The following is a 17,102-nucleotide window of genomic DNA, read 5'->3' on the forward strand; positions in this document are numbered from 1 at the left end:
GAATTAAGCAGAAGCAAGAAGGTTTGACAATTGACTGGATATGTGGTTTCAGAAAGATTGATTGATGAACTGAGGATGGTACCATAGATTTTAAACTTGGGTGAGTATAGAAGGATGTTGGTGCCCTCAATAGAAATAAAGAAGTTTGGGAGAGGGGTTTGGGCAGAGAGAGAGAGATAATAAAATGAGGTCGGCTCTGATCTCCGTGCAATCCATCAACTGTCAGCTTAACCTGTGAGACCCACTCTCTTCTACTAGAAATCACTAGCTACTTCGAAAGGTTCCTTGCCCAAGCTAAGAGGTGATCTAGAGGGCAAGCTGTGGGTGCACTTGGAGGTGGGGGAAGGATATAACTTAAAGGTGGAGAGATATAGTTTCTGGGTAACTAATCATTTTATTAGTCATGCTCGTGGATAACTAATAAAAGGGTCATGGCATTCTTGAATGCCAAAGACTTCTCACAGAACCCACTCAATGTTTATATGTCCTTGGAAGAGTGAGTGAAGGGCAATCAACACTGATTGGTTAATTAATAAGAAGAGTAAATACCATAATGAGAGGGCTGAGGGGAGGGGGCTACCTGATGACATCTTTGATCACTCTCACTTCCAGACCACCCCCAGCCTCAGGCAATTAAGACTAAGGATCTAACTCCTTCCCTCCCCTCCTCAAGGCTGAGTGGAACACAAAGGACTTTCCCACTTGGGTGGGGTCTGAACAAGATTGAGGAAAAGTTAATTCAGTTTTATTATCAGCAATGTCCTTCTGATGCTGGCTAACCCCAGTAGAGAATGAGGAGACAAAAAGGAATCTCCTTGGATCTCCCCAATAATTGGTTATTTAATAATCACTTCCTTCAAGGGAGAGAGAATTTTACTTATGCAACTGTTGATGCTCACTTGGTGGAGGTTAGGTTACAACCATTCTAAGATATTAATGCTAATGATATGACCTTTCTCCCACTCTCTCATTGGGTCATTCCATTCCCCCTCTCTAAGGGCCAGTGTTTCCATTTTGGACTAGATAACCTCGAAAGACCCTTTCAGCTCAAAATCCAAGATCCCAAGATCCACGTTTCTTTCCCTGATTCCTTTTCTCCCACTCACAGAAAACTCTTACCTGTTCTTGTTACTTTTCCTGTCATTTCCCTGGTACTTTCCCTTAAAACTTGTATGATGAATTTACTTCTGAGAAGTAAAAGAAAAGCCCAGATAACTCATTAATGCAGCGTATGCTTAGTTTCACATCCTTTGGAAACTTATATTGGGGTTGAGATTTAAATACAGAAGTATTTAAACAGATTAGTGTATGTTTTGGTTTCATCTTATTTGCTGGGCTCCCAAATATAAGCAGAGTGGGCATTTAATTTGCCAAGTTTCAATAGAAAAGGGACAAAGCTAAATATTGATTCCAGGTAATAGCCCTCTTAAAACCTATTACTGAATTCCAGAGCTCTTAGGGGACCTTCTAGTTCAAACCTCTTGATATGAGATTTTTCTCTCCTTCCCTTTAAAAAAAGCTAAAAAACCAAAACCCAAACCCTACAGAAACCTCCCTGTTGGAAAGAAATTTGCAAGACTGAAAGATACAACTAAAGATGATCTTGAAAGCAGCTTGGTTTCTTCTTGAAAAGAGCTAAGTCCACATAGCCCAAATACAGTGCCTTGGAATGACAGTGTATAAGACATCGGCTCAAGTCATTCATCAGATTGAAGAACAGTTGGATGAAGATGAAAAGGAGGTGATTCTCTTCCTGTGCCGTGATCTTGCCCCAGATTTAGTCACGAAGTTGGACTTACGGGATCTTCTGTGCACCTTGAATGAGAAGGGCAAGCTGACTGCTGCTGGTTTGGCAGAATTGCTGTACAGAGTAAGGAGGTTTGACCTGCTGAAGAAGATAATGAAAACAGACAGAGCTTCTGTGGAATCCCACCTGGTCAAGTGCTCACAACTAGTTTCTGACTACAGGTAATTCATCCCTAATTCTTAAGGAGGTGTTGGATGGTTAGTAATTTGGGGATGGGAGTGGATGAAAGGGTAAGGTGGTTGCAACCAAATGGTAGAAATGGAGGACAGAGTCATAATAAAGGTAAAACATTATTAATAATAATGCCTCAAAAATAAGATTCACAACAAGCCTGAAAAGTATGTTGTGAAAGTATTATTCTCGTTTAACAGATGAGGGCATTATGGTTAATGACTTGCCCACGTTCATGGAGTCAGTAAATGTCAGAACTAGAATTTGATTCCAGATCTCCTGACTCCTAGTTCAGATTCAAGGTGCTTTTCTCCTTCCTTCCCCCTCATTACTATATACATACATATGTATGTATGTACATATGTATACACACATAAATAAATAGATGTATGACCACACATATTTGCATATACTTATGATACATGCTTCCCCTAATAGATCAAGGACAAGGATTGTTTCATTTTTGTATTTGTATCCACAGTTCCTGGTATATGGTAGTTGCTTAATACATGCCTGCTTTCTTTATACACATTATAATGATAATAAATATTATGCTATGATAATAAATATCCTTCCTTTCTATGCATACTCTCCTCAGTCTTTTCCATTCCAAACAAAAGGGGAATGTAAGTTCTAACTGCTACACAGTGTCTTAGAAGTTATTTATTTAGTTATAAACACTTGTAGTTAAATTAAAGTGACAGATGGTTTCTGCTTGAATGATGAGATGGAAAGAGACAGGAGTGAATAAGAGTTAGTAATTACTGCCAAATTCTGGAGAGATTTCCCTGGAGAATTAGAGGATGCATCAGTAAGATTTTCTGTGTCAGACCCCAGAGATGAATTTGTAGGAGTCCTCTAGATCTCTGACTAGTTTTTCCTAACCGTTTCTTTATCCTCATTAGTCACTGAATATGATGTATACTTTGAATTTCATCTCAGCCCTAATTGGCTTTTGGGAAGTTAATGTCCCCTTATTTTAGCCCATTGACCAATCAGCAAGCATTTTAAAGGTCTTTGCCAAGCACTAGCATAGAGGCTAAGGATTTCTAGATAAAAATGAAAACAGGACCTGCTTTCTAGGAACTTACTTTTTGCTTTAGGGGAAAGGGAGGAGTACAGTGTTCATGGGTAGGTAAATGCAAACTGGTAGGAAATACAAAGTGATGACAGTGGGAGCATTGATAAATAACTAGGAGCCTTTGGAAAAGGCATTTGGAAGAAAGTGACCTTTGAGTTTTTCCTGGAGGGAAGTAGCTATTCAAAGAGCAGTATGCTAGTAGGAAAAATATTCTAGGCATTTGGGGGCAAACCTATGGAGGCAGGAGGTGGAATGTCATCTATGAGCAAGAGCAAATGCCAATATAGATCAATATAGAGTTCATAAGGAGTAATCTGTAATGTACATTGTTATCAGGATCATATGAGATGAACATGGTACCTGACACATAATAAATGGATGCTTAATAAATGCTTGTCTCCTCCTATCTCCCCCTTTCCCTGTGAGCCTAGAAAGATAAACTGGGACTAGATTGTTAAAGGCTTAAAATGTTAAGGGCCAAAAAGAGAAATGTGTATTTGATTTCATTGCAGTAGGGAGCCATCAAAACTTCACAAGCAGGAGAATGACATGGTCAGAATTATGCTTTAGGAATATCTTATTTGGCAACTGTGTGAGGATAGAGTAGGGAGAAGACTGGAGGCAGAGAAGTCACTTGGATGGCTACTGCAATAGTCTAGGCAAGAGGTGATAAGAACATATTACAGCATCTGAGTGGAAAGGGAATGATGGACAGAGGTGAGAAATGCTGATAAGCTTGGAAATTCAGATGACCACCTCCTGATCAAAAATGTGGAAGAGGGAATTTCTGCATTGGGTGGGATGGTTGTACTAGACCTCTTAAGTCCCGTTTTACTCTAGCATTCTAAGGTTCCGTGATACCTTGGGTCCACCTTTGTATACTTGGTATGTCCTGTGAAGGACCACCAGAACTATCTTCAGGGGTTATAAGTGTATGTTTCCAAGGATAAACTATAGAGTTGTTGGGGAAAAGTAGAACACATTTTGGCTTTAAGAGGCAAGATCCTCTTGGATCAGGTGGTTATTTTAGCTGGAATTTCTTTCTTATGTCCTCCTGTATCTTTTCTAAGCCACCCAAATGACTTTACCAGGCAGAATGGAGTTGAAGGTTCTATGGATCACCACAGAATCTTGCTTTACATAGCAAATCCTACTAGCTCTATCTAATGGATAGGTTAGGGCATCTCTCTTTCCCATGTTTCACCATGACTATCACCTCCACTATTGCCACCACCATCCCCACTCCCCCCAGCAGCAGCACCACCATCACCATGGAGATGGGGTTCTATCCTAGTCAGATAGAGAAAAATCCAACATAGGGCAAACTGAATCTCTGAAATGGGACTCCCTGAAGCCCAAATGTTATTTGTCTACTGAAATAAGAGCCTTGATGTTCCAGGACAGGACAAGGTGATGCAACAAAGTGATTGGTACTAGTACCCAATATGTGCAGGTGTTCTTCAGGGAAAATGGAAATGGTTATATTTCTCTCAAGAATTTGATTCTGCTAGACTGTTGCTCAGATATGTCAAGATCATGTTGAACTCTCTAATGTTACAAGGTATTAGTGACATGGGTCCTTGAGTAGAAATTTTACTGCCATCTTTAAAAGAGAAAAGATGAGGATTCTTCTTTGAGGGAAGTTTTTTCTTCCTCTTTGTGGAAATTAGCTGTGCTCTATTAATAGGCAAAGAAGGGGAAAATCAAGAAGGAAGAAACCATTAAAGTATGAATTTACCCTTTTGAATCCTGTTAAGGCAGGAATTTGTGTGTCTTGGACCCCTTTTGACAGTCTGATGTAGCCTATGGATTCTTTCTCAGAATAATATTTTAAAATAATTGAAGGAAATGCTAAATTTCAGTTAGAGGTTCGTGAAAATAAAGATGTAATTTTTCCCCATTCAATTTCATGGATCCTTTGAAAATTATTTACTAACTTCTTAGGGAATCTGTGGACTCCAGGTTAAGAACCTCTGCCCTAAGGCTTTTTATAGGAATGATCTTTGTGCTAGCAAGTGTCCCTATAGGGCAAGAATTACTTTATAGCTGACTGTTAGTGCAAGGCAGGTGTACCTAAGACTTTGGTTTGGTCAAGCTGGGACTAGGTGGCTCTCATTTCATTTTTTCTAGAGTAGGGAAGCTTCTGATTTCACTGAAGAAAATTCTCTCTCTGGTTTTCAGGGTGCTGATGACACAACTTAGTGAAGATATGGACAAATCGGAAGTGACTTCCTTCAGTTTTCTCCTAAGAGATTACATGGGAGGAGGAAAGACACACAAAAACAAGGTGACTTACCCGCTCCACGCACACATTATTAAAGACCTATATATACCACAGCAAGCTGGATGCCCCTATGTGGAAAGGGAAGGGCTTGAGACAAAGGGGTGGGAGAGCATATGTGAGAGAGAATGAGAACGAAAGGGGAAGGAAAAGAATGAGATGAAGGAGGGAGTGTGGAGATAGAAGGAAGATAGAGAGGAGGGAAGAAAAAGAAAGAGATAGAAAGAGAGAGAGAAAGTCACCTGTCATCACCATTATCAAGATTGCCTAAGAGACCTCTCTTTCCTTCAACCTCAATAGCATTTGTGAGAAGTCAGCTAGGGAGCTGTCCAGATCTGGACATGTGGGGTTCAGGCAAGGATCTCTTGTGGCCGGTAGTTGTCATAGACACTTCTGGACAACTTGCAGGAAGGAACATTGAGACAATATTTGTGGAGAAAAATGTATATAAAAGGAAGGTAGGTACAAGGAGAAGAAAACAAAGAGAGAAAGAGAAAAGGCTAGACCTAGAGTGTAGTAGGGCCCATAGGGAACACTTTGGTGCTTCTCCAAGGCACCCTGAAAATTTGTTCTTATTTCTGAGAACTTCATAGATCTCTTTTCCCTTTTCAGTCAGAACAGTGTTTCCTTTGTGATGCATCACATCAGCTGGGGAGAAGGGGAACTATGTTTGACTCATGCTGAGTAGACAAAGGCAAAAGGAAGTAATGTTGCTTCCTTGTACTTTTGCCATCTTTTCATTTCTCAATTGGTTCAAGGGCATTATGGGAACATTTCTGGGAGAGAATAAGAAGTGAGATTGGGATGAGAGAGAGAAAGAGAAACAGAGAAGGGATGAAGTTCTATGAGTAGTTATATTTAAACATATATGTGTATATGTGTACATATATACATACATATATATAAAATTAGCTATAACTATAATACAGTGTTATTAGCATAACACATTTATACAGTACTTCTGGGTTTATAAAATACTTTCCTTAGACAGTCCTGAAAGATGGGTGGTATGAAGAAACTGATCCTGTAAACCCACTCTTTTTCCTAACTTTCCTGTTTCTAGTAAAGCATCTTTCCACTTAGCCAAGTTCATAGCTTCGTGTCCTGACTCTTCACTCTTGTCCATATCCCTGTAACCAAGAGGTGCCGAGTCTTGTCCATTTCATCTCTACCACGTTTCTCATCCCATCTTGAAGACTCTACCTTAGTTCACTTTGTGTTACTGAAGTAGCCTTCTATCTTAGGGTCACTCCCCTGAATAGCCTTCAGTTTTGCTTTATATTCAAAGTCTGCCACAATCTGGTTCGAACCCACCTTTCTGGATTTATTTCACATTGCTCCTTACACACTCTGCTTTCTAGCCAGCTGTATTACTAGCTGGTCATCACACATCTATCGTACATCTCTATCTACTGTCAGGCCTGAAATGCCCTTCCTTGTCATTGCTCTCCTCGTTCCTTTCAAAGCTCAGCTGCTTCAAGTACCTTCAAGTAACATCTCCTTCAAGAAACCTTTTCTGATTCCTTCCTCCTCAGTTATTAGTGTCCCCTTCCTCAAAATTTCTTTTTATTTACTCTTTATATAATTTTATATTTGCTTATCTACATTTGACTGGATTTTAATTGTCCTGGATGTTATAGCTTTCCATCTGAAGAAACAGATGCAAAAAGTCTAGTTTTGGGCCATCAGCCTCAGTTAGCTTTCTAGGATGCCATCTTCTTCTTGAAAGCTATCCAAGGAATCTTTGCTTTTGCCTCTGGGATTTTCACTTTTCACTACTTTTAAACATCATTGAAACTCAAACCAAGGCCCTGAACCTCCTTCACCTTTTTTGGTCCTGAAGCCTGATTGGCTCCTGAGATTGAGAAATCCCTTCCCATTCTCTTTTCTACTGACGCTGTGCTTACAGATACATTTCTGGTATTTGATGACTTAATTCCACTTCCTGCTACCATGTATTCCCAGATTATGAAAGTGCTTTGCTATGTTTCACTTACATCAGAAAAAAATGACATCAGAAAGAGATATTTATAAATACTCCTAAAAGAAAATGATTCAGTCTTAAACCAGGAGATGGTTAAGCTTTTTAATCTAATCTTGAAATAAAATGATCGATTCTCAGTTTGGACATCCTGATCCTTTCTAGGCCAGAAGCTTTAACCACCTCAGGTTCATACCAAGCCAGTCAGATTTTCTCTCTATTCCTACTTAATCAGTAACTAACTTCCTTCCAGCCCCCATGAGAAAGACAAGAGAGCATCCCGTGAGCATATATAGCACAGGCTCTCAAATATACAAAGACAAGGCCAGTTGGTAAGGAAAAGACTAAGGTCTAGAGTATGATACTAGATTGCTGTTAAAAATGGACCTATTAATCAATCATTAAATATTCATTAGACACCTACTATGTGCCAGCCATAGTGCTAAGCACCAGGAATACAAAAAGAAACAAGAGACAGGTCAGCTTACAATATAACGGGGAAGACTATATGTAAACAAACATATGTAAGCAAACTACATATAGGATAAATAGGAAACAATTAAGGGAGAGAAGCGGCTAGAACTAAAAAGGGTTGAGGAAGGCTTCCAGTAAAAGATGGGAATTTAGTTGGGACTTAAAGGAATCCAGGGAGGTCAGTAGATCGTGCTGAAGAAGGAGAGTATTCCAGACACAGGGAGACAGCCAGAGAAAATGTGTGGAGTTGAGAAGTGGGTGGTCCTATTCATAGAACAGCCAGGAGGTGTCAGTGTCATTGGGTCAAAGAGTACGTACTGGGAACTAAAGTATAAGGAGACTGGAAAGACAGAAAGGGGTTAAGATATGAAGAGCTTTGAATACCAAGCAGAGCATTTGTATTTGATCCTGGAGGTGGTAGGAGCCATTGGGAGTTTATTGAGTAGTGGGGTGACGTGGTCAGATCTACACTTTTTAGGAAATTCACTTTAGGGGCTGAATTGAGGGTCGATTGGAGTGGGGAAGAGATTTGAGGCAGGCAGACCTACTGGCAGACCAGTAATCAAGATATGAGGTGATGAAGGCCTACATTACACTGGTGGCCATGTCAGAGGGTGAAATCAACAAGCCTTGGCAACAGCTTGGATGTGGGGGGTGAGAGATAGTGAAAAATTCAGCATGACTCCTAGGTTTTAAACCTAAGGGACGTTGAGGGGTCAAGAGGGGAGAGAACTGAAGGGTGATCGTTGATCATGGTGAGATTAAACAGGAGGGTTTTGTAAGAGAAGGCAGAGGATGTAATTAGGAACCTAGACCAAAGAGAATCATTATGTTCCTACATCCAAAACCAAGAGACACTTATTTCATGTTGTCACCTTGGTGTTTTCAACTCCTTGTCCTCTTTAGGTTATTGAATGACATTATTTCTCCAATGGAATATAAGCTGCTTGAGGGCAGGAACTCTTACCAGTGCTTGGACCTTAGCAGTTTAATAAATTCTTATTGACTAATACCTTCTGTCATTCACCGCAGCTCAGTGGCAGTCTAGGTGGCTAGAACACACATAAAGCAATTAGCTGGAAAGTGAAACTAGAAGCCATTTCTACTTAGGAAGTGACTTTAGATAACATCTCCCCTCTCAAAGGGAAGCTACTATTCTTAGAAATGACTGAATTTTGCTGGGGGGCTGACATTTACTTTTTCATGTGGAGCTGGCAGCTAGTGGATAGTCTGGAAAGGGTGAATTAAAATTTTATGTCAAACACTGGGAGACCCTGGCCAAAGTCAATTAACCTCTCTGAATTTCCTTTCCTCATCTGTAAAATGAGTACACTAATGATACCTACTACAGAGGGTTTTTAGAAGATCAAAAGAGCTAAAATATGTGGAAGCACTTGGCAAACTGCTGTATAAATGGTAGCTCTTGCTACAGTTTTATATAATAATTTTGTTGGGGTTAGTTTTGGCCCGGTTTTGAACCTTGAAGTTTTTTGGGTGCTCTGATCATGGCTGTTAACTGAACGAATCAATAGAAGTTAGAGACGTGCTGTGTCCTTGTTGAGCAGAGAATTATTTTGAATACTTTTTTAAAAAAAATTCTGTCACTAATACTGTTTTGCTTGCTAGAAATTGTTTCTCTGTTGCCATCTCCCCTCATTTTTAGGGCAGTCCCTAGAGCTTTCAAGTAGAGATCTAATCAGATTTATCAGTAAAAGGGAGAAACTGCAGAAGTTTCGCAGACTGCTGTTCTTGCATATTTTATGAGTTACCTCCCAGAGGTCCCAGTGTTAGCAGCCCTGGGGAGTAGATTGACCTTTTAAAGTTCAGCTGGGCACAGAAGAGGGACTTTCTGACTTCAGGGAATTTTGAATTAGAGACTGTGTCAGACTAGTCTGTGTTTTTTTGTTCTTGACATGACTAAGAGGGGTAAACACAGATCTTCTAATTTAACTGAGAGTCAATCATCTACCCTGTGGTTTACTCTTGTAGGTTAATAGTCTATTTTCCGGACTCTGGTTGGTTATTATCATTATTTATTACTATTGTTATTTCCTCTTTTTTTTTTAAAGAGTTTCTTAGATGTTGTTATCGACCTAGAGAAAGTCAACTTACTCGCTCCTGACAAGTTAGATTTACTGGAAAAATGTCTGAAGAACATTCACAGGATAGATCTGAAGAAAAAAATTCAGAAATATAAGCAGTCAGGTAAGAAGAATTTTGACCTCTCACCCCATGATTCAGTCCAAAGATATGCTTGTATCTAGGAGATATTCAATGAGTATTTGTCAAGCCCAGAAGCTCTTTATCCTTCTGTTCTTAGTTGCTCAACCTTCAGCTCATCAGCCACATAAACATATCTCTCTGTCTTTTCATTTGATAGATAATTTATCTTAGTGTTTGAATTCAGTTAGGTGGCTAGGGTTATTTGTAGTTTTAAAAATGATTATTTTGTGAATGTTAAAAATTGTTTTTACATGTAACTGGGAAATAAGATATACAGGCAATGGGGTATAGAAATCTATCTTGTCCTACAGGAAAACAGACGAGGAAGGGATTGGAGAAGGGGGAGTGATAAGGGAGACCACATTGGAAGAAGGGGCAATCAGAATGCACACGGTTTTGGGGTGGGAGGAGGGGAGAGATGGGGAGAAAATTTGGAACTCAAAATCTTGTGGAAGTGAATGTTGAAAACTAAAAATAAATGAATAAAAATTATTGTTTTGATATTAGCATGATAATTTTCAGAAGTGATTTTGCCCTAAGACTTAGGAACTTTGACCAGTACAATGACCAACCATGCTTCCAGAGGACAGGGAATGAAGCATGCTACCCACCCCCTGACATAGAATTGGTGAATCCATAGTGATGGTTTCAGGGTTTAGAATGGGCCACGTTTTAAAAAAATAAGGCCAATATAGGAATTTATTTGGCTTGAGTATGCATATTTATTGCAAGAGTTTTGTTTTTCTTTTGTTTGTTTTCTACTGGGAGGAGATGAAGAAAGAGAAAATTGATACTTGTTAATTGAAAAATTTTAAATAGAAAAGTGGTTTTCCTTGGAAAGAACCATCAGCTATTACATTTTTTCGTGGTCTAAAGTCCCACTAATTCCCTTATGAGATCCAGCAGAAATACCCTATGATGTCAGATTCCCATCTTGTGCTAGTCCCTAGTTCCTTTTTTTATCTTGGGGGTTTTCTGTTACTTGTTAATATAGTATAACACAGGTAATTCAGTTATGATAGCCACTTGCAAATAAGTCTTAGAATTTCTCTTTCTATTTTCCAGCTTTGGGAACAAACTACATGAATGGTATCCAGGCTCCCTTGCCAAGTGTAGGCCTGAAGAATTCTGGTTATGAGTTGGGGGTAAGTCTGTAGTAAACTTTAAAATCTTCATAATAATTTATATTTGGGACCAGGAATGACTTAGTCCAGTTCAGTGATTCATGTCTGGGATGGAAATTTAACAAGATAGTCACAAACCATAAAATGCAACTCCAAATATTTTGATTTAGAATGATTAAAAATAATACAATTCTTTTAAAAAATGTGGTTTTTAATGAACAAAAATCTATTTTCCCTCTCTTCCAGCTCCACTCCATTAAGGAAAACAAAAAGAAAAACAAAACCCTTGTAACCAAAAAAAAGCTATTATTACCTTATATGGAATTGAGAGAGACAGTGTCCACAATAGAGATAGTACACTGTCTTCTGCCTTGATCAGTGATCAATCAACAGACAGTACACTGTCCTCTGCCTTGATCAGTGATCAATCAACAGGCCTACTATGTGCTAAGCACTATGGTGAGACTACATCTGAAGTATTATATTCAGTTGTAGGTACTATGTTTTAGGAAAGACATTGATAGTCTGGAGATTATCCAGAGTGTAGAGGGTCCCCAGAATGGTGAAGGGGCCTTTGATTTATGCCATAAAAGGATCATTTTGAAGGAAATGGAGATGTTTAGGAGGAGAAGACTTAGAAAGACAGGATGTCTGTCTTCAAGTAGGAAGGGCTACCATGTGGAAAAACTTGTCTTGCTTGGCACCAGAGGTTAAAACTAGGAACAAGGGGTAGAAGTTGGAAGAGGCAAATTTAGGCTTGAGGTCCCAAGGATAAATTTTTTTACTAATTAGAGTTCTTCACAAACTGAAATGGGTTGTGTTGGAGATAAAGTCTTCAGTAACAGCTCAATGGTTACTTCTCAAGTATGTTTTGTAGAAGAGATTCCCACTCAGTCAACAAGCATTTGTGAAGCGTTTACTGTGTGCCAGCTCCAAGTCATCATTATCAGTAATGGGCATTTATTAGGCATTTAACATGTACCAGACACTATTCTAAACTCTGGGGAAACAAAGAAAGCCACAACATAGTCTCTGCCTTCAGGAAGCTTACATTTTAATGTAGGAGACAGCATGCAAAAATTATCCATACACACAGTGAAAATGACAGGATGTCTCTATAGGAAGACACTAACAAGTGTTGCAGTGGGGAGACCCAGAAAAACCTCCTGCAGAGATTAGTATTTGAGCTGTCTTTGGAAGGAAGGAAGAGGCTGAGATGGGAGAGAACATTCCAGGCATGGGGGATATCTGTGAAAAGGCAGGAAAAAAAAAACCAAACGAGATTTGGAGCACTGTTTGCAAGGAATAGCAAGGAGTCTAGTGTCACTGGATTGGAGAGTACGTAGAGGAAATTAAGTATAAGGAGACAAGAAAGGTAGGAAGGGGCCAGGTGTGAAGGGCTTTAAAAGCCAGAAGATTTTATATTTGATTCTAGAAATAATAAGGAACCATTGGAATTTATTGTGTGTGTGAGATATGATTTCACTGATTTTCTTTTTCTTTTCTTTCCCTTCCTTCCTTCCTTCCTTCCTTCCTTCCTTCCTTCCTTCCTTCCTTCCTTCCTTCCTTCCTACCAAATGCTTCCAAGTATTTGCTGATTAACAAAGGGCTTTTCATTGTGGAGAAATAAAAAGAAAAGCTCTTTGTTAATTAGCTAATACTAAAAAAAATTTCTTTTTATTTCTCCATAATTATCGGTGGGAATTTTATGCTGGCAGATAGTTTAAGCCAAAATCCACCTTCTTTAGTTAATCTCTTACCCTAAAGAAGTTACTTTTAGTTTATATATACACCCACTCCTAAACCAATCTTAGGTTTGAAGGGAGATTTTGGAACAAAGTGCAGTTTCATGGTTAAATAATAAACTCTTTTGTAAAACAAAAATACCTTAAGTAGAAACATTAATTATTGCTCTAATTAACATAAATAGTCATGGGATTAGTTATTTCTACTCTTACCCCCACCATTCCCAGTCCTTTGAACAGAGCCTGGCACACAGGTGCTTAATAAATGCTTATTGATTGACAGATTCTTGTTCAGGCTCTCATTACCTTTCACTGAATTACTAGGATAACAACTACCTGGTCTTTCTACTTCTTGTCTACTACCTTTTCAGTCCATTCTTCCCACTGCTGTCCTAGTAATCTTCCTAATGCTTAAATTGGATCGTATTATACTCCCGCTCAAGAATTCTTAGGGGGTCCCTATTGTCTAGTGAGCAAAATGTAAGTTTTCCATCCTGGTATATAAGGGACCTCATAGTTTGAGTCTAGCCTTGCTTTACTTTCCTTATCTTCACACATCACATTCCAAATAAAACAGAATATTTTTTATCTCTGGCTCTCATCCTGTCCTTTCCCAAGAGCTCTGCCACTTACATGCCTTTGTTCGTACTATGCCCCATGCCCCCAAATTTCGGCCTGTTAAAAGCGTCTTCCTTCAGTGTCTAGCTAAAAGTGATGCCTACCTCAAGCATTTCTTGACTCTCAGTTTGACCTCTCATGTTTTTACCACATTCTTTTCTGCTGTAGTTATTTATTTGCCCATTGGACCATTAAATCTTCCCCTACCACAACACCATGCTTTAATATATTAGTCTGTGTTTTTTCACCATTGTACCCCAGTACTTTCTTAGGGCGTCAGACTTTGTAGATGCTTAATAAAGGTCTCTTTGATCTAATTGTGAGACTTCCCTTCATGTACTTTCTTCCTTTGGATAATAGTCTTGTTGAAATGTGTCGACATGTAGTAGGATAACGGGGAAGGAGGACAAAATGTACTATAACCTTGTTGTTTCTTTTAAGCTCAAGAATGGGATAAGTAAGGAAGAAAGACCGATCTTTGGACAGCATGGAATTTCAAGTAAGGCCATCTTTCTTTCCTTTCACTTTCACAAATAAAAACCTGAGGTACCTGTCCTTAGAATTTCCACAGTCATTCCTTTTCCCCAGCTGTGTATTCCATCACTAGTCAGACTGAGGTCCCTCTAAAGTTCATAGTAAGGAAACTGATTATGGTTTAAAAGCTTAATCTCAAGCATGATAGAATTATCTGAATTGAAGTAACACCAAGACTAATCCATTATCTTCATTACTTTGGCTGTATTTAATAAGTGACATAAATTTTCTTATAAAAGAAGAAATAAGACAAAAATACGATCTGGGGTTGTATCTGCAGTGGGTTTAGTCAAAATAAATAGCATGTTCTGCATCCCAAACACTGTAGGTCATTGAACAGGAGGAAGTAAACCTCCATTGTAGCATGTCTCATTATTACATTGATTTAATATAAGTGGAAAGAGCCATGGATTTGGAGTCAGAAAACTTAAAAGGACTTCTGATCCAGGCTCTTTCACTTATTACCGGTGTAACCTTGCTCAAGTCACATAACTTCTGGGGACTTCAGTTTCCTCATCTCTAAAATGAGGGGCATATACCAGATATGATCTCAGAGGTCCCTTCCAACTATTAAATGCTACCTCCTCCTCCAAAAAAATTGTCTTCTCTCCCTCACTTCACCAGAAGCTCTCCCTTCTTCTGTAGGTTTTTTGGAGGGTGGAAGCATGTTTTATAGAATGATATATATGACATGGATGTCATGTAGTCACAAGTAAGCATGCACACACAGTAAAAGCCTGATATGACACAGTCTACAAAAGAGATATAACCCTCCCCACCTTCCACCATTATCAGAATTATAAAGGGATCCTTCTCTAACAGAAGTATAGTGTGCACCACAGAAATATGATTGAAGAAATATAGCAATTTCACTGACTTGTATGTGTCATTGAAATTTTGTGACTTTACCTTTTCACTTCTAAAATAGGTATCATTCAGTTATTAATATATATTTCAATGCAAATGGGCATTGTGGCTTATTTTAGAGAGAGACAGTGAATTTGGAATCAAGATCCTGCCTTGTATTCTGATTCTACCATTAACTAGGTGTGTTATTATGGGCAAGACACTTACTCTGGATAAGCAAGGAAAGTTCAAAGAGAAGCATAAGTACATAGGGCAGTTCTGTTACAGCCTTGTTAAATTAAGAAAAAAAGAGAGAAAGAAAGCTGCCTGGGCCTTTTCTTTGTCTTGGTCTTCAGTAGAAGAGGCGCACACTAGATTTCAGCTGCTCATGTCATCGACATTTCATGATTCTATTGACGTTTTCTATCTGATCCTTCTCAACAGTATTGTGATCCAAGGGCTCCTCATCAGCTGTGAAGGAAAAAAAATGGCCATCAGACATGGAAGCTGCAGAGAGGGAAGGGAGAGATATTGAGCAAATTTGCCTTGCTTTATTTCGCTGTGGGATTGGCATTTCTACTTTGACTCCCCTACAAGGGGCCATCTGTTGGCATTTCCTTCCCAGATTTGTGTTTTTTAGCATAGAAATGCACAACCTGGGCTCTCTGACTACAGAGTAAATTGAACATTCCATTTAATTCAGTGAGTATTTATGAAGCGCCTATTGTATGCAAGATACAGCTGGAGATCAAAAGACAGAACTGAAAAAAAGTGCCCACTTTCAAAAGCTGCTCTTTACTGGAAAAGCAAAGAAGCATTGAAATACATAAGGAGAAAACCGGGATGTATCCTTTGGGAATTTTACCATCCTGTGGATAGACTCCTTATTCCTGTAGCTTTAATAATAAGTTTTCATATTTCTCTAGCAATTTTTACCCTTTTTTTGGTGAGGCAGTTGGGGTTGAGTGACTTGTCCAGGGTCGCATAGCTATTCAGTGTCAAGTGTCTCAGGCCAAATATTGAACTCAGGTCTTGTGCTCTCCATTCAGTGTGCCACCTAGCTGTTCCTTTCTGTAGTATTTTAAGGTTTATCAAGAACATTTTCCTCTCACCAGCACTGTTAGAAAGGTATCTGGACAAGTATTATTGCCTTAAAAGGGGGTGTAATAATACTACATCATCATCATCCTCCTCCTTCACTAAGCTAAGGAAATGGGAGCTTAGAAAGAGAGGGACTTGTCCAGAGTCACGCAACTTTCCTGGGATTGGAACCCAGGTCCTTCCCAACTCCAGGTCCAGTAGTTTTACTTCCTACCTTCTCATATTAACTTTAAAAAAAATAATTTTCCCAATTATGCATAAAACAATTTTAACCTTTTTTTTTTTTTTTCAAATTTTGAGTTCCAAATTCTCTCCCTTCCTTTTCCCCTGGCCCTTGATTGAGAAAGCAAACAGTTTGACATAGGTTATACATCACAGTAACATTTTAACACCTTTTTTTTTTCCCTGCAGAACCAGTTAAAACATCCATTCAAGAGTCTGAAAAATCCTTACCTCAGGTACAGATTCAGTGATATCCTTTGTTGTTGTATTTCCTCAAGATATTTGCTCCCATTTTAAGAAAAACATTGAATTCTGGACAAATGCTTCCAAACTAATTTATTGTTTTTTACAAGGATAGGGGCAGCAGGAAGGGTATTTAGCAGTCTAAATGTTATTTTGGCTAATGCTCCTCTTGAGGGAAGGGGACTTGATAGCCATCGGAAAGAGAAGAATGTACTCTTATTTTGAAAGAAATTAAAATGGACTGAGTGAACAGTTTGGATCCCAGGGAAGAGTCCAAATTACCCTGATGACCGCGTTGCCCCTGAGCAAAAGTGAATGGGGCTGAAGCTGCTTTAGCTCTTGTTGCTCTGTGTGGTCAGTCCTGTTTCTCATTCATTCTTCATTCATGTTTTGGGCAGGGCCCATTTCCAATCAAAACCCTCCCCCCCAACACACACACAAAAGTTGTTGCGTAGAAGCAGAGTCTACTACATGTAACAGGATGGGAACAAGTCAGGAAAATGCCAGTACATGTCCTGGGTGGTAGTGATGGTGCTGAGAGCCCCATGATAAGATCCAGGCACAATCCCAAGAGTCAGATGTACTCCCCCGCCATGCATGAGTGAAGGCTAGAAGGGGAGGAGTGCTGACCAAGCCCTTTAAGGACAAGAA

General features: G+C 39.2%; 1 protein-coding gene and 1 long non-coding RNA gene across 7 annotated transcripts in view; one reads left to right on the top strand and one right to left on the bottom strand.

Annotated features, from left to right (window-relative positions):
- Positions 1–17,102, top strand: part of CFLAR (CASP8 and FADD like apoptosis regulator) — a 69,693-nt gene that overhangs the window by 32,487 nt on the left and 20,104 nt on the right. For 4 of the 5 annotated variants that reach the window (XM_072617267.1, XM_072617270.1, XM_072617268.1 and 1 more), the window contains 6 exons: positions 1,520–1,968; positions 5,241–5,346; positions 9,865–10,000; positions 11,084–11,163; positions 13,947–14,004; positions 16,398–16,444. In XM_072617267.1, coding sequence (XP_072473368.1) covers positions 1,670–1,968; positions 5,241–5,346; positions 9,865–10,000; positions 11,084–11,163; positions 13,947–14,004; positions 16,398–16,444 — 726 coding nt within the window. In that variant the 5' untranslated portion in view covers positions 1,520–1,669. The remainder of the gene's footprint in view (positions 1–1,519; positions 1,969–5,240; positions 5,347–9,864; positions 10,001–11,083; positions 11,164–13,946; positions 14,005–16,397; positions 16,445–17,102) is intronic. The other variant, XM_072617271.1, reaches the window with a different exon arrangement.
- The window catches only part of LOC140509607 (uncharacterized), a 40,491-nt gene continuing 35,433 nt past the window's right edge, over positions 12,045–17,102 (bottom strand). The window contains exon 4 of one of the 2 annotated variants that reach the window (XR_011968834.1): positions 12,045–15,356. This is a non-coding gene — a long non-coding RNA (uncharacterized lncRNA). The remainder of the gene's footprint in view (positions 15,357–17,102) is intronic. The other variant, XR_011968835.1, reaches the window with a different exon arrangement.

This window comes from Notamacropus eugenii, chromosome 6 (genome assembly GCF_028372415.1).
Source record: "Notamacropus eugenii isolate mMacEug1 chromosome 6, mMacEug1.pri_v2, whole genome shotgun sequence".
Classification (NCBI taxonomy): Eukaryota; Metazoa; Chordata; class Mammalia; order Diprotodontia; family Macropodidae; genus Notamacropus; species Notamacropus eugenii.